This window comes from Artibeus jamaicensis, unplaced genomic scaffold, assembly GCF_021234435.1.
Source record: "Artibeus jamaicensis isolate MK-2021 breed Jamaican fruit bat unplaced genomic scaffold, CSHL_Jam_final contig_332, whole genome shotgun sequence".
In the NCBI taxonomy this organism is placed as follows: Eukaryota; Metazoa; Chordata; class Mammalia; order Chiroptera; family Phyllostomidae; genus Artibeus; species Artibeus jamaicensis.
The window spans coordinates 1,829,371-1,847,258 of record NW_026521788.1 but is presented as its reverse complement, the minus strand read 5'-3'; the positions used below and the strand labels follow the sequence as shown (position 1 = coordinate 1,847,258).

Genomic DNA, 17,888 nt, shown 5'->3' with positions numbered 1-17,888 from the left:
CTCACCAAGGTTCCTGTTTTACAAAAGCAATCTACTCAAGAATGTGAAATCCACCCGTTCGTCTGACTAAATTATTGCTGCCCAGATACACTTAAAGTTAAAAACTCACTGCTTTCTGCATTAGGGACAATGAAAGCAAGAAACATGGTCGAATCAGGGTGTTGAGAAGTAAGTAGGTTTGAGGATTGACCACCGCGACTGTAGAAATAACACAAAAGCAAACTCCAAAGGTTAAATTCGGGCGATTTATTGTAAACAGGATTACCCTAGCACTCCACCGCACCGGCTGTGTCACACGCTCCCTCTTCCAGATCAACTAGGCCAAAAGAAGACTGTTCTAAATGTCACAGGGAACTAACAACTTCGTTGGCTTCACAAATCCCCTTTCCTCTGCACTGAGGAGGTAGCCATGTCAGGGTGGTCTGTTATTGCTCACAGACTGCAGCTTGGACCCGCCGGAAGGGGCCGTTGTTTGCCTGAGCGACCCACCAGCAGCTCCACCTCCGGCCTGGACACCAGCCGACGACGCTGCGCACAGCCAACAGTCCCAGGTCCCGGGAGGACCACATGCGATTCCTTTCAGATTTCTTCATGTGACTTGCTCAAAAAAATAACTGTTAACTTTTACTCATTTTTTTTTAAAAGAGCTAAAAGTTACCCAATAGCACGTAATTTTCCACAGAAAAGGTGAGTGGATTATTTACTCGTACAGGGCTGATTGGAACACCCACGACTAATTTTAGATCCACCTTGTAAATATTTGCAGTCTGATGAAGAGATGCATAGTCTACAAATGCATAAGAGCAGAAGGAAGCGAGGACTCACGCACCTTCTGAGGGATGGAGATGGCTTCGCACAAGGAAGCTCTCCGAGGCAGGGATAAGGAGACAGTCACAGCACCACATTTAAGTGATAGAAATGGAGCCCCGCTTCTGAAAGCAGCCTCCGCAGCTGGGATTATATCGTTCTTGCCCCAAATTTAGATTATGTGGAAAATGGCAAACGTGAAAACTTAAGATGTGAAAAGACATGACTCTACAGAAAAATCCTAGCAAATCAACTCATACGGACGTCAGAGGTCACCTGAAAACGCCACTCTTTCCCTTGCCTGAGTTGGTGGGCAGCGGGGCCGCTACTGTGACTAGTGCCTGCATGTGGGAGTCTAGTCCCAATTTCTCTTGAAGTTTAATAGCAGTCCATACTTCAAAACAGCTGTTAAATCTAGAGGAACAGTTTCATCTAAAATAGTATCTCGTGGGAAAAAATATTTTTTAAAAGTCTACTCCAGTCATTACGTGTGTGTATGTTTACAATTATAAGTTAAAAAAATAACAATACTTACGGCACTATTAGACTGGCAATAAAAATGGATTTTAGGGTCTTATGGAAATCATGCTATTTGAAAATCCAAAGCTTTTTTAATACCTCCAAAAAAGTGGCTTTTTACTTGTTGCCTTTTGAATTCACCATGGGGCCAACACCGTGGCTCACAGACGCACTGCACCAGGCGTCTGTGGCAGCTGACGCTGGGAAAACACGCCCCATGAGTGGTGGGGACCGAAGGCCACCCGGCCCGTGCTCGCCACACACAGGACATGCTGATGGGGAAGTGAGAACGATGGACACCACTGCAAACCAACTAACAACAGTGAGAATGTGGATAGAAGTCAATCAGAAAAAAACGAATCATAGTAATCCTGAGAAATTCAATTTGGGACAAAACTGATGTAAGGTAAGTGTGTATTTCTAGTACTATAAATAACTAGGGTGTTCTAGGGTTTTCCAGAACTAGTTTGAATAAAAAACATGTTCAAATTTTATAAAAAGGTTAAAACCATGCCTTATAATCAGCAATTTCACTAATAAAAGAAAACTACATTACTTTGCTCTTTATGTGCCAAATCTATGTTCTCCATTGATTTACATGAGACCATCAAGTAGAAAGCAAATGTGAGGATCGGTTTTTAAAAAGACAGGCTTCCTTGCGTGAAGCCTGTCTTTCTAACTGTGTGGAAGCCTTTCCTGTCAACCCAGGAGGCTTTTTAAAAAAGGTAACATTTTCTTCTAACAAGTAACTATTTTACAGAATAGGGAAGGAAGAGTCTATAGGAATATCATTCATCATTTTAAGTATTGTTATATAAGGGAAATTTTTCTTAGTAATGAAAAAAATTTTTTTAATATTTAAGAGGCATGTATTTTAAAAATATTCTACATCTATTAGATTTTGTCATTTAATTACTTTGGATTTTAATATTTCTACATAATAACATCTGACAACATCTCTTTTTCTGTTTGTGTCTCTACTAGTGAACCAGAAACTGTTAAAGTGGCCACGGCTGTTTCCGAGCCCCTGGAAGGGTCAGGAACACGTCCTCCTGCTCGTCGCTGCCCGTGGGGGATCTTCAGAGTTTGGCAGCCATGAAGTTAATATGTGGCTTCACGAGGGGAAACAGTGGCAAACCACGCTTGAACTCGGTCATGTTCTGAATCACTTCAGGCTGCAAAGAAAAGGTTTCCTCTTAGTGTATTTAACCTAAAAACCGGACTGAATGAGACACAGACATTTTTCTTTTCTTTTTGTTTTTCACAGGCACTAGTTTCTACCCCATATATTAGGATCTGCTGCCCTTTCCCCCTGGATCAGCAGGGCCAGAGTTCACTCAGACCTCCAGTAAAGTTCCTGATGGGACTGTGGGCCAGAGGAAGACTCTAAGCTCTCCTCTGGGTGCACGGGCTGCACACTAAGGCTCAGCACCGAGGCTTCTGCAGGGTGCCAGTCGGTGTGCCCACTGGGCAAGGGCCTGGTTACATGGTCAGCTTTCCTCCTCCTTCAATTAAATGCCAACCTTTCCAGGTGAAAATGTGCAGGTATTGTGGAGAGGGCTGAGGATATTAGTGGCTGGCGAGGGCTCAGGCAGAGTAACACACTGTTCAAGCTAGAGACAAAGACACACAAGGTCACAAGTTCAGTCTCTGTGCCACTGAAAAGGTCTGAGTGCTGGGAGCTGTCAGAAAGAATGGGGGCCCGGCCTCTAGGAGACCTTCAGCAGAGGCTGGAAACCTGAAGCCGCCAGGTCCCATGTGTTCCGGTGAACAAATTCCTCCTACATACTAAGTCCTTTAACAGTGCATTAACATGTAACAGTCCTATAACATTTATATTTCTTACGTGTGGCAAGGCTGGTGCTTGTGACAAATTTATATCATTTTGACATGGGAACTCTCCAACCACAGGACCTATAAGAAAATGAGGGGTCAACGCTTTGCATTTATCGACACTAGCACACAAGAGCAACTTAAAAAACAAGACAAAACTGAAACCAGACTCAACTCATTAAAAACTGTACCAGACCTGGTTCATGTACTTCTCATATCCTCTCAGGAGGCCTGTCCCCCACGGCCCTGACCGCTAGTCCTGCCTCCTATCTGGAGTGTCGCCAGTGGTGGTGGTTCATGCTGTTACCATGGTCACTAAAGCCTTCAGCCCCGAGGCCTGACCTCACTGAACCCTGAAGCTCTGGCCACCGCTACAACACACAAGGCCACGAGTGAATGGTTCCGGGGTAGACCTCGGCAGTGAGAGGCAGGAGGACTGAGCAGGCCGACTCCTCGCCCTCCTGCGCAGGCCCAGGGTTCCACACAGCTTCTCTGGGGACGCCCACCAGCAGGAGCTGCGTGTTCCCACAGAGCCGGGCTGCCTGGCACGCGCCCCTGGCGCGACCGTGTCCTTTGCTGCCTCACTGCCCTTCCCCTCAGTTCTACTCTGTTGGAGCCCTGCCTCCAGTCAGCTCCCCTTCTGCCCTTTTTCACTTCCTGGTGCTTTGTAAGGGCGCGGCTACGGTCAGGGACAGCTACCATGTGTCTACAATACACATTGTTTAAAAGGCAATGTTCGATACTTACAAGAATCCATTTCTCTGGCAAGAACATGGACGGATACCTTATGTCTCCTCGGGGCATCTACTGCCAACATCTCCTAGGCAGAAAGAACGGCAAAGTCACCCTTCTGCCCACCAAGCACCGAAAAGCTGCTCTCTTTCAACTACGAGGAACCAGCTCTCACCAGAAGCAGGAAAGATGCTTCCTTTTCTTTCCCAACACTTACAGAATTTCATTTAAACTTTATGAAGATTAAGCAAGAATTATTCTTCACCCCACGTTACAAAGGTGGAAGACGAGTCCGAGGAGACCGAGCGCCGTGCTCAGGGAGCGCAGGGCTGGGATGGCAAACCCGGCCCAGCACTCGCTGGGGTGCGGTGCCGAGACAGTGGCCTGGGCTCCGTCAGGGGACGGCCACGAGGCTGGCTCCCCTAAGATCCTTCTCAGAGTCTGCATCAGGTCACTGCTGTGGTTCCTCATCTACCAAGAGAGGAGGAAGCCAGCATTTACTGGGCTCTGCCTTGTATCAAGTGCTCCCTACGTCAGCTCACTTGGGTCTCTGTAAGCTAAGCACCCAGATGGCTGCTATTGGAGACACAAACTCTAACACACGGAGAGGTGCCATGACTTGCTGGCATCCCACAGCTTGTCAGGGATGGTGTCAGAAGGGAGGCCTGCTGGCTCTCTCCGTTCCGCCACCTGGTTTTGAGGGATTCCCCTTGGCTACTTCCACAAACACTAGGAGTGGTCGGTCGGCAGACAGGTCCTGTGGGGAGTGTCTCTTCACTGTTTCCTTAACACTGGATCTTTATCTGCTTTTTGGGAAGGAAAAACGCAAGTTGCGATAAAGCTTCCCCTGATGCCTCAGCCAGAAGTCATGTTTCGTATACTCAGAGGAGGAGATCATCAGTGAAGCCCAATCGACCCAGCGGTTATCTGTGGGGCAGGTACTACGAGCCTGGTCCTGTGCAGTTTGAACAGCAATCCTGCTGATGCTGCACACACACCCGACTGCGGCTCCCTGCAGCGGGAAGAGCAGCCCAGATTCTCCCGCGGGTGTGCTCGGGCCTCTCCAGGTTCTTCCAGGAGTTCAGACCAGGCCTGCCTCTGGTAACGTGGAGCGCCTCATTTGAGAGCATCTTACTCCAATTATGGGGTAAAAAGTTCCCTCCCAAAGACCTATTCTTGATCACTGTTCACCCAAACCTCCATAGCCTTCTTATCGACCTGTATCAGCAGACAATACCCTCTTCAGCTGTAGGCTGTTCTCATACTTCCTGACCAAATTAGGACAATCCCCATTTTTTAAAAAACCAACCACCAACTGACTGCATTTTCTTGCAAAATGTATTCTAAGGATCATGAGTCTCCGAAGATACTTATAGATAGTCAGTTAAAAAATAAAGGGTCCATGGTGAAATTGGTTCAGGAAATGTCTTGCCAATCAAAACTGAACAAGTGCTGGGCTACAGAAGTCTTTACTGCAGTGCTTCTGGGAACTTCCAAAACGCTAACACGTTCTGTGATTCTCTGAGAATGGGAATAAAGAATGTAGTCATTTCCAAAGTTACATGGTCATGAAGCTTTTTCTAGGTTCCCCTCTTAATATCTTGTAGAACACTAGGGCACCATGGAACATAGCTAGGGAAATGTTGTTTAAGATTTAGCTTAAGCTCCACATTTTTAAGACAAGAAATATTCGGTCTAACTGCTGTTTTCACAGATGCAATACTCAGATACTACTTATGATTTTAAATGAATAATAAAATTAGTGGAAGGAAGACAAATCTTCACTTCTTTTGGAAACATTACGGTACATTATCTTAGGACTTCATTCTTTTGAACACACATAAGAAGTTATGCCTTAACATAAATGTCGTAGAAACCAAAGAGTGCTGAAGATGATCATCTTCTGTAGGCGACTGAGAACAGATCGCAGAGCTTAGCAGTCTAATGTAGCAAACAAACACAACAAAAACTTATAACATCAAGGAAGAGAATGTATTCTGATTTAACCCATTCTGATTAAAACATTACAAAACCCCAGGACTCAGTATTACTAATAAAGAGAATAGAGACTATTTATTAATAGCACTAAGTGCCAACCACAACTCATTTCAACCAATACTCCAATGATTTCCTATTTTGTAAATAAGGAAACTGAGGCTTACGAGTTTAAGTAACTTGGCCGAGGCCACAGAGCTAGCTAGTTGGCGAGGGCGCTGAGCCCCCAGTCTGTGTTCAGAGGCTGCGTACATTCCTGCTGCTGCTCCCACAGGTGAAAGGACCTCTGGAGGAGCTGAGACCAGCGAGTGAGGCTGGCCACTCTCTGCAGGGCCCTCTAGGCAAGTGAAGAGCAGTGGACCTGTGTACTCTGCTGCTACACCTAACTCTCCCCAGCGGTCCTACTGTGTAGCTCTCTCCTCCTCCATTAGGCCTGTCCAACTGTTTCTCATCCCTGGTCCACACATTAAATACATTGTGACATGTAATCACCAAAAAAATCTCCTAATGTTTTAAGCGAATTATGATTTTGTGTTGGGCTGTAGGGTGGAACCCCATTCTACACAGAGATTGCCTGGAGTTATATTTCATATCAAAATTTTGCTTTACATATTTTTATGAACAAAATATATATAAATTTTACATATATATTTTTAAATAATTTTATTTTTAAAAGCAGTTTCAGGTCCACAGCAAAACTGAGTGGAAGGGAGAGATTTCCCATACATCCACTGACCCCCCCACATATATATATAGCCCGCCCCTTATCAAAATATATTACCATTTTAAAGACTGTTACAGCAAAAGAGCAAGAGCAGTTTGGATGGCACTCTTGTCTTCCTTTGCACAATGCAAAGGGAATTTTGAGGTAAACAAAATAACTTGCCCAGCAACTTCCACGGCCAAAAAGCTTAAATCTCATTGCTACAAAAAGCAGCATTCATAATACTGGCTTTTACTGTCAAATTTTGAACCTAAAATTGTATCATCTCCCTTTTCATATTGTTCAGACATTACCGGCCATATTAATACTTGTTTGTACAGACAGACAACAGCAGCTGTGTAGTTCTGCAGGGGGTTGGGGGAGCAAGTGTAAATGACCGGCAGACAGTGCAAGGTCACCGTTTTCCTCCAGGAAACAGCACCTTCGGGTCAGGACACTTCCCTTCCCTCACTCTCCTCACAGCACCAACACTGGTGAGTACGAGGGTGTGGCAAACTCCGATACAGGAGAAAAAAGTGATTAGCCTTCACTGTACAACTAATTTCACAAAGTCGTTCTCACGACAACTGCGTGTACTGACTCTTGTGTTGTTAGTTACAATATATCCCTGAAAAACGACATTGTAAAGTAGATGCTCTCTCTCCCCAAGAGACCTTAGCAAAGGGTGGGGACTGAGTTCCTGACTAAACTATCAGCACCTAATACATCAGATGTGAACCTGGAGAAGTGGCTAGAACCCTAGCTGGGATATATTTGTAAGGTTCTATGGTAAATACAGTCTGTAACTTTGCTCCTTATCCTGCAAAGTAGACATAAAAGTATTTTACTAAGAGGTCCTAATATATTACATAAAACATACGTTAACACTTATAATACAACTCTATTGCAGTAAAAACTTGCAACTTCTGTACTCAGCATGCTTCTCATATATTACATATCCACTTAAAATTTTTGCTACCCTCCTTAGAATTTTGTTATAGGTGGGGAAAATTTAGATGTGCTAACCTCTTAAGGCTGTACTGGGAAAACTTGAATAGTGGCAGTGCCTCTCTTTCCTCTGGATAAACTTTCTCTATGAGCACAGGCATTCAAAACTCCTAAGATCCCTAAACACAGTTCAGAGGTGAGCAACCATTTATGTAAAGAAGCAGCCACCGTGGCACCTAAATGGGTGAAGACAATTCACAGTCGTCAGAGATTAGAGAATAATCTGATTCTCAAGTTCTATTTGTTTTCACTGCTCTTCCTTCCCACCAGACAAATTCCCAATGGTATTGGTGGGCTGGGCTGGGGAACAGAGAGAACAAAACAAAAGGCAGCGTAAACAGTGGATCCAGAAACCAGGAAGGACCATCCCAGCCCTTGGTCCAGAGGGAGAAGAAAACAGTACGGGGTCAATATGAACTGTCTCTTTTTTCAAACAGTAATATGTATAAAAAATACTGACATCGATAAAAATGCCTCCATAAATCCTGCCTGAATGGTTCAAAGAAGCAACTGAACATATCACAGCACATACAGTATTCCCTGATCAGTCACAATCTAAATATATGAATTGAATTTACCTTGTAGAATTTCATGATATCTTCCTTGGTAAGTGTCTTTAAATATGCAACTTCTATATTATCTGAAAAAGTAATCATATAGCAATTTACTAATAATCCCATTTTAAGTAGCCCAGAATACTACACTAAATGACCATATACTTCACTTCAACACTCCTAAGTATTCATATATTTTTAAAGATTTTATTTATTTCTTTTTAGAGAGGGGAATGGAGGGAGAATAAGGAGAGAAGCATCAATGTGTGGGTGCCTCTTATGCGTCTCCTCCTGGGGACCTGGACTACAACTCAGGCACGTGCCTAGACTGTGAATTGAACCAGTAATCCTTTGGCTTGCAAGCCAGCACTCAATCCACTGAACCACACCAGCCAGGGCTAAGGATTCATATTTTTAAGTGAACATCTACTCCTGTAAGTAGTAAGGGAATAAATTTCAAGCAAAAAGTTAAGAGGATATCCGGTCTCTCTACAAATGAGCTGTTGGACCTTGGGCCACTCACTTCTACTTTTTTGAGCCTCAGTTTCCTCATCCAGATTTAGAGTATAATAACTACATCATGGGACTGTAGTGAGAACTAAGAAAAATGATAAATAACAATTACACATAGCTAGGGCACATGTCAAATGCTCAGTAAGTGGTATGTACTATATTAATAGTGAACACAACTGCCAGAAAAATTACAGGAGCCCTGGTTGGTGTAGCTCAGTGGACTGAGTGCCACCCTGCAAACCAAAGGGTCACTTGTTTGATTCCCAGACAGGGAACATGCCTGGGTTTCAGGCAAGGTCCCCAGTAGGGGGAGCATGAGAGGCAACCACATGTTGATGTTTCTCTCCCTCTCTTTCTCCCTCCCTTCCCTTCCCTCTAAAAATAAATAAATAAAATCTAGAAAGAAAGAAAAGAAAGAAAGAAAGAAAGAAAGAAAGAAAGAAAGAAAGAAAGAAAGAAAAAAAGAAAGAAAGAAAGGAGAAGAGAAAAGAAAAGAAAAGAAAAGAAAAGAAAAGAAAAGAAAAGAAAAGAAAAGAAAAGAAAGAAAACTACAGGAAAGAGGCCCAGAAAAGGTGAGTTGGCCAAGATCCTCAGCTTGTTGGTGTCAGAATGAGAACACAATCCAACTCCAACTTCTACTGTCACTTAGCGCTGATCTGGAAGAAAGGTGAAAGGAAGTGGATGAGCAGGAGGCTTCGGGGAGCAGAGCTCCCTGAATCGAAAAGCACTTACAAATTTTTGGAGAGCTCTAAAGGCAAATGTTTGAACCCCTGTTCCTCCAGGGCAGCACTTGCTTCAAGAGAGTTCAACCTGAAAATCTTTCCTTTTTTTTTAGTGTTATGGGAAATAGACAGCTACATTTCTATGCACAGAGCCTTGGGGGCACAGCAACTGAACACAAAAAATTAAAATAAGATTCATTATCAGTGCATTATTATGAGATACATGTAGGTCTAGCTCTAGTTTTGGAGAAGAAAAAAATGAAAGACAGAGTTTCTGAGAGAAAAGTCATGTTAAATAATGCTTCTTCAGAAGTGCTGTGCCCCAGCCCCTCCCAAATCAGCACTAGACCGTCATCTACAAAATGAACGCCATGTTGTAGAATGGCCTCGATGTCCTTAAATGTCACGCTTATATGCCGTGCACGTTGGGGCCCTAATTTTGCCTTACCTCTGTCAAAATTGTATTGCTGGGAGATGATTTCCCCCCAGTATTTAGCACACTCTGCAGACAGTTTCTTTGGTTTGTCTAGTCGACGAATTGCTAGTGCTTGAATGTGTTTTTGGAAGGCCTCTTCTGTCATGTCCTCTATGGACTTTTCCATGGTGATTAAGAAGGCTTCCACTCTGCTTTCCAGGTAGTGAGGAGGCTTTTCCGACTGGATGATGAACCGCAAGCCCTGTATGCCATTGGCGCGACGTGGGCCGCTGAAGACAATGTAGCCTGAAACGTACACAGCAGCCAGTCAGGACCTCGGCATCTGAGACTCCCGTCCCTTTTAATCTTTAGAAAGTTTGTCAGAGCAAATAAAATCTACTTTAGGGCTTTATGTTATGAACCTCTGAAGAAATATGAGCAATTAGGATATCCTCAGGTCCTAAGGACAGAGCAAAGGATCTCTTTAAAGAATAGTCAGAAAGTCGGAGATAACTTTTCTTCTTAAAAAAACCCAAACGCTATTCATCATTCAAACTCAACATCCCATAACTCCTAATTATCTGCTAGTTACTCCCCTCCCATCTGTGTTAAAGTTATTCCCATCTCTAAGAAACGCTGGGCTCATTTTCACCCCTAACCTGGTCCTGGCGCTGTTTCCTTTCACAGCCAAGTTCCTTACGTGGACTTGCCTCTACTATCGCATTTCCCGCAAGGGAACCCATTCCTGGACCAACTCTAATGCTGACTATAAATCTCTAGAGACCAAGTAATTGAAGGTCGTATCTCCACTGACACTGCGTGAGCTTAACACCTTTTCTAAGCCACGCTCGTGGCCTGCCTCCTTCAACCGCTCTGCCCTGGACCACACCTCTGACAGTGGTGGTGTCTCTGGGTCCCACTACTGAGAAAAAAACTCTTTACAGTATAGCCTGAAAGTTTAAGTCATCCTGTACTATAACTATAGTTATTCCTTTACTGATTTCTGATTAGATTGTGAGCTCCCTGAAAGGAAGGACCAGCCATAAACTCTGTTTTCATGGTCCAGCATCTACCATGGTGGTTGTTTAAAAAAAGATTGGTACTTGGGAGAGATTCACCCAAATCCCTTTTCACCCGTTCTTCCTAGTCATTATTGGACCTGCTTCTTCTTCTTCCTCTTTTTTTCTCATTGAACAAAACTGCTAGGATCTTTAAGACTTTTACTAGTGCCTAAAACTCTGCCTGAAACATTTCCTCAGCAAACAGTGAGTACCTTCTGTGTGCCTCAAGCCTGGGATACAAAGACGAGGAAGAGGGAGTGCCTGCACCCTCAGGGGACCCCAAGTTTACTGAATCTAAGCTTCTCTGGATAGCTTGCCTCCCACCTGGCCACCCATAACAGCCTGCCCCTCTATCCAAATGCCCTCTTTATTGACATGTATGTAATGTAAACACAGCATCATCTCCTTAAGAACTGCTTTAATGTCCTTAAGATATTAATTGCTTATCTTTTAGAAGTGGATTCCCTGTAAACAAGGTTTTCATAAGTCCTTCTGTACAGAGCACGCCTGAAGCAACGTGCCAGGGGACCTCACATGGTTGTTCCTCGCGGTCTATGGTGCCTGCTCTCCCCACTTCCCTCTCACCCAACTGCTCCTTGGTGCGCAGGGTGTTGAAGCAAGGCTCCGAGATGATCTGACAGAAGAGCTCCAGAAACATGTTCTCCGAGGTGTTCTGCATGTCTGTTTGGTAGTATATCTCGATGCCACAGTTGTTGTGAACTTCATTCCTCTGCTGATAAACAAACCACCCTCCTAAGAAGTTTCAAAAAGAGAGCAGCCCATTAAAAACTTATTTAGAGTTTAATAAAGTTAATGTTTTGTTTGGCTTTTAAAAGTTGTTCAATTTGATGTTTTTTGGCAATTCCATTCTGTAATTAATTTATTAGAATGTTTCTTAACACCTAGAATTTGAGAATGGGATGTGAACTGAGTTATTGTTGACCATGAGGAAATCTGCAAGGGCGTTTGAGAAACCAAAGAGAGAGATGCCATAGGAGAAGAGAGAAAAGGCAGGAGTGCAGTAAAAAGAGGTATGAAACATTTCACTTTGAAATTTTGTTTCTAAACTGGCATCACCTTGTCTGATGACCAAGTTTGGTTTTTTTCATCCTCTCCCAAGAACATTTTTTCATTGCTTTTAGAGAGGAAGGGAGAGAGAGAAACATCGATTGGTCGCCTCCTGTACATGTCCAGACCAGGGATCATCTCTACCCGACCGGGGATCAAATCTGCAACTCAGATCTGTGCCCCGACCGGGAATCAAACTGTCAGCCTTTCGGTTAAGGGACGATGCTCCCACCAACTGAGCCATGCCACAGGTAACAGTGATATCCTGAGGCAGTACTATGTTCGAGTTGGTTTTGTAGCTACTCCAGTCTTAGCTACTTAAGACCGGACCCTGGTGTTAAGAAACGGAGAATCTAACAAGGGATATGGAGATGTATTCCAATCCCAGTGCAAGAGAGGAAAGTGCTGAGTAGCTTAAATAAGGAAAGGTTCGGAAAACGTGTGCTGCAAAGTCAGAAGAATGAGTGATCACTTCTACCTGGGAGTTTTAGAAAAGCTTAGTGGAATAGGGAGCTTATGACACAGGAGAGGAAGGATGAAGAGGTGTACACATAGGTCCACGAGGAAAAGGAGGGTTGGGGGTGGGAAGGAGCAATATATCAGAAGGATAAAATAGCTGGGGAAAAAAGCACAGACCAGGTATGTATGGGAAACAGCCAACTATCAAGTGTGGCTAAAAGAAAATCAATGCTTCTCACCCCGGTCTAATAAACTTCCCACCAGACAATTTTGAACAATATTGAAAATATGCTTAGTGAGTTATTGTATCAAGAGAAACCACCATTAATGTAAAAGTAACCCAACACTGCGAACTCTAATATATTATCTGTTTTTTATGTTAAAATTCCTCATAAAATATGCATATAATAAATACATGTAGTTATGTTCGCCTGTGGCTTTCCTAAAACAATTTCTGCCAAAGACACTATGGGCTTCCAATTAGATATTATAATTCTAGTTTTCATTTTTTATAAATAAATTTAATCTCATCATTCATAATCAACTTTTCTTTAGCTTTGTGATATTTTTACTTACTAACGCCTCTATATTCAATTACTAGTCAATTCCAGTATCATTCCCTTCAAAATAATTGCTACCTTGAATTTCACATCTTTGGTCTACCTACTGAGAACTTCCTGGCAGAGTTATCTGTCTTTCACCACACTTCTAGAAACAGAAGAGGATCCCGTAGTTCTTTACTGTAAAACAATACGTTGTCATCTAAGTGAATTTGATGTACCTGTGATCACCCACAATACTATGTCAAAGTCGTCCATTACCAAAGTTTTAACATTTCAACTTACTGTCAGGGAGCTGAACTTCTCTATACCGAACCAGCTGACTTGGAAGGAGAGGTTTTGTATGAGCATGTTCAATAAGAGTGTCTTCGACCATCTGCATAATACCTAATGCAGCCTGTGGAAAAAGACAGGCCACAGTGCATTACAAGAACACAAATGTATCTTGTCTGTGAAAATAAAAAAACAGTATATTGAATGATATCCCATGCAATATGAAAACTACACATCTGTGAAATAAACCTTAAATCTTAAATACATTTGACCCTATTCAAATGGATAAAAATTAAATTTGTCAATTTGCATCAGTCACTATCACAGCAGTGAAGAAAAGCAGGGACACAGACCATCTCGATGCTGGGGAAAGGCATTGCTGGAGCTGGAGAGGGTCTGGTGACCCAAAGGCAGCCCCAGGTGAATGACAGCTGTGGCTATAGCAAAGCAAAGGAGGCGAGCATAAGGCTTTGTTTTGAATAAAAATGACCTTGCTAAGAACCTTGTGTCTGCCATGGGGCTCAGTGTTTGGGAGGCAGTATAGCAGAGCTGTAGAGCGTGTGAGCATCTGAGACAGGCTGACATGGGAATTCCAGAGTGCTGTTCATGCACTGAACACTTGGCCTTCACCACTTAATTTAATCCTAATAACTCTACTTTTACAAACAGGAAAACAGCACGGAGAGGTCGAGCTGTTTTCAGAGGATTATGTATATAGTGTGTGGCACAGTTAGGATTTGAATCCAGGCTGTCTGATTCCATGCCACGTGCTTTTACCCACTGCAGTCCTGCTGTTCTACACAGAGTAGGGACCATTTTTGCCACTTCCTTCTGTGACTGCACAAGACAGGGGACAGCAGAAGCAGTGGCCATGACAGTAGGTCCATAGTTAACCACACTCATGCCCCGCCCCCTATGCTTCCTCCTTCTTCCATCCTCAGAGAGCAGAGAAGGTTCAATGAGTCTGGATGTGCTTATAATCCCACTGTGGTGGTGAATAGTCTCAGACAGACTAGGGAAAAAAGCTCTTGAACTGATCCATAAAAGACTGCTAACACTTCGACCACCCACCTGCTTAGTTATGTTTCCATGAAGAAGGGCTTCAATGTGCAGCCGTGACAGGAGCTGAGGTATGAAGGCCTTAAGGCGAGGAAGGGTGACATCTGGAAAGGGGTAAGAAAAAGAGAGCTCTACTTATGAGGTTTTGTAAAAAGCTTTGAGACAATTTAAGACTTATGGAAGAGTTCCGAGTTCAAAACCAATAGAGTTTCTGTATACCCTTTGTCCGGCTTTACTTAATCTTAACATCTTTCATAACCACAGTACAACGATCAAAACTAAAAAATTAACACTAGTACAATACCATTAACTAAAATACAGACTCATCATTTGGATTTCAATTTTTCCACTAGGATCTTTTCTGTCCTAGGATCTAACCCACAGTCCCACCTTGCATTTAATTGTTGTGTATCCTCCAATCTGTGACAGTTCCTTGGTCTTCCCTTATCTTTGAGGACCTTCAGATTTTTGAAGAGTACCATTCAGTGCTTTTACAGAATGCCCTTTGTTTCAGTTTGTCACGATTAAATTGAGCTTGTGTAGGAAGAGCACCACAGGGGTCGCGTGCCCCTCAGTGTGGCACATCAGAGGTGCGTGGTGCTGGCACATGGTGGTGCTGGTGATGTCAACGCTGACCACTTGGGAGGGGTGGTGTCTGCCAGGTGTCTGACTGTAAGTGCACTATTTTATTCTTTTGGTTATAATTGAGTCACTTGCATACGCTTGACGAGTAATTAAGGAATTAGGAAAAGCCACCTACTCATCAATGCTTACTTTTCCTACTGTAATTAGTAAATATTTATTTTGAGGGAAATACTTAGAAACTATACAAATATCCTGTTTTTCCTTAACTTTACTCACAAATTTTAGCAACCCTGGTGTATATTGCATGTATCAATTATTATTATTATTATTATTATAGGATTCTAATAGTGAGTTTTCTACTACTCACTTTCCTTTCACATGTATTGATCCTTCAGTAAGAAAGAGTTGTCCCTTCTCTATTAGGATGCTATAGTAGTAATTGCTGCAATGGATGTTAAAATTAGTGGCTGAAATTTAAAGAAAGACAGGGAAAGGAATTAACAAGTGCAGAAAGAAACTGTCCAGTATCTTACAGATTTTATAAACTATAAAGTGTGTGTGCTATTATCCCCATTTTAAAGGTGAGAACTTAAGTTAAGAAAATGTAAATTTCTTGACCAAAGTCATCAGGCTAGTAGGCTGCATGTGATCCCTGGTCGTCCTGATTCTGGAGTGCACGCTTGACCTCCTCCACCGCACTGCCTTCGGAGCCCCCTCTGCAGCCTCTGTCACAACAGCTGCTCCCTCTGCCTCTACCGAAATGGTCTGTTTACAGTCATTCTTTGCCACTAGACTGGAGCTCCCCCATCAAAGAAGCCCCATCTAAATCATCTTTTTTTTTTTTTTTAATCTCAAGTAACTGGAGGCTAAGGCCTAGTGCATAGCATGCAGTCAGTAAATGCTGCCGGACCATACTGAACTCTGAGACTCTTGCTACCCCAGCACCTGGGTAGCTGACTGGCTTAGAGTCATGAGGGAGCCAGCTTCTCACAATGAGTTGTCTCCAGATTAAGCCACGTTGGCATTACTGAATTACTACATTAATACGTATAACAAAACAGAACAATTGTTGTTTAAAGCAAAGAATTTCAACTAAGAAAGTGCTTTCTCTTTGTAAATTACATTTTAGGAAGGCTTCATATGCCTGAGATACTTTAGAGCTTATTCTGCTTAAAAATTCATATAACATCTGACCCAGAAACTAAAAAAGGGGGTTGAGGAATCCAAAACTCTGCTTGTTGATCATGCTGAATACAGATTCAGTTTCTTAAAAAATGTATTTAAAATCAATTAAGCAGTATTTTTTTAAAAGCAAAATTTTTACTATTAACTGAATGTTACTCATAACCATTTTCCAAAGAAAGGTGTATTAACTATTAAGATTAAAAATGTGTGTGTTCTAGTTAATTAATTTAATAATCTATACACCTTCCCAATGCCTGAGGCAACCAATAAAATAATTATTTTTCAATACTTTGTGCTCTTGCTTTGTCACTGAAGACAGCAAAAGTGGAGTGTTACATAGTAAGTATAAGTAAGGACTTAGCATAAAAGAGCATTAAAAATTCAACTGTATTCTTTTTCATTATCGCTGAGCATGCAAAAATAAGATTAATTGGTAAAGTAATGCTGGGAAATGAAAAAGATAAAACAACAGAGGATGATAGCAGTCTACACTCTTTCCAATGAAGAAGCCCTAAAAGTCATTCCATCCCATTCCATAGGCATTCATTCACTAGACACACACACAGAAGATATGATATTATACTAGATATTAAATAAAGACAGTAAAAAGAAGACATAATCATGGCCCTCAAGGATTTTACAACTTTCGAACAAACCCTATGAAAACTAGATTCAAACTTTTAGGAAAAAGAAAAAGATGACACTTCAGTCATATAGTTCCTAGTTTTTACCTGAACTAAACAGAACCAGGTGCCTGAGCACCTTCTGTGGGACGAGACTTTCAAACCTAGCCCCTTTTTCCTTTTCTGAAAACAATATTAACAACGTAAGTGTTTTGGTCAAAACCTTCAGTCATCTGCAGAAATCCACAAGCAGAACTAATTAACTGCTGTTGGTCCAGGCTGAAAACAGCAAATGTTGAGTAAACTGCATGAATACCAAAGGCCATCACTGCTTTTATAAAAAAGTAAGCAATCTGGCTTTAAGAGAACTGTAAGTTATTAGAAAGCATAAACACTAGACATGAAGATAATAGAAAAATAAAGTATTAGCCTATCAACAGAAAGGAGACTCACCATCCAGGGCTTCTTTTAACTCGTCTTTAGTCCAGGCCACTTCAGTCATCAGCAAGCGGAGGTAGTACATGGCGTGCTGGTGAGGCTGTTCAGCCCGGAAGTTGTTAAGAGATCGCATATACTAGTGAATGGAGACATGGAGTCATTAATTTTATAAATCCTTTTAAAAATCATTTCATACTAACTTATGAACAAAAAAACACAACAAATTACAAAAATAAGTTCAGAAAACTTACTGCCTCTTTGATAATTTCAAATCTTTTTTCGTCAATCTCAAAGGTAGCCATTTTCTCAATAATCTTCTTTAGCAAAATTGGCTGCTTGTCATTGTAACCTTTCACCGAGAGCTACAGAAAAAGTTCAGGGCGTTAAAGGTCTAAAAATATCATGCAACACCTTAAGTTTGATTCGTAAACATTCAGAAAATCCCCAAACCAACTGCTTTAAAATAAAAATGAAACAAGAAATTAAATTAATTTAACTTCTCATAAATATAGTTTAACACTTAGATAACATTAACCATTGGTATTGACTAATACCCAATAGCATGATCTCGCTTTTCCTAAATAAAATCAATGGTAGAAAAACTCATCTGAGGCCCAACTGTGGCAGCACACACGTCGTCAAAATTTAAGTTCTTGTAAAGTAAAAAGTAATTACAGAATGCGTTTTTAAGTTTAATCTTCAAAAAATGTCTAAGGAATGGATGGCTTAATGTTTTCATAGGTGATAAGAAGGTAAAAGTTATAGGGGAGTGTTAT

The 17,888-nt window shown here is 42.0% G+C and overlaps 1 protein-coding gene across 6 annotated transcripts in view; it reads right to left on the bottom strand.

Moving 5' to 3' along the window:
• Positions 1-231: 231 nt before the first annotated feature.
• The window catches only part of IDE (insulin degrading enzyme), a 97,115-nt gene continuing 79,458 nt past the window's right edge, over positions 232-17,888 (bottom strand). For all 6 annotated transcript variants that reach the window (XM_037156619.2, XM_037156617.2, XM_037156618.2 and 3 more), the window contains 10 exons: positions 17,364-17,474; positions 17,128-17,248; positions 14,294-14,385; positions 13,235-13,346; positions 11,448-11,615; positions 9,835-10,107; positions 8,176-8,237; positions 3,907-3,979; positions 3,173-3,240; positions 232-2,501 (listed from right to left, as the gene is read on the bottom strand). In XM_037156619.2, the coding sequence (XP_037012514.2) occupies positions 2,406-2,501; positions 3,173-3,240; positions 3,907-3,979; positions 8,176-8,237; positions 9,835-10,107; positions 11,448-11,615; positions 13,235-13,346; positions 14,294-14,385; positions 17,128-17,248; positions 17,364-17,474 (1,176 nt within the window). In that variant the 3' untranslated portion in view covers positions 232-2,405. The remainder of the gene's footprint in view (positions 2,502-3,172; positions 3,241-3,906; positions 3,980-8,175; positions 8,238-9,834; positions 10,108-11,447; positions 11,616-13,234; positions 13,347-14,293; positions 14,386-17,127; positions 17,249-17,363; positions 17,475-17,888) is intronic.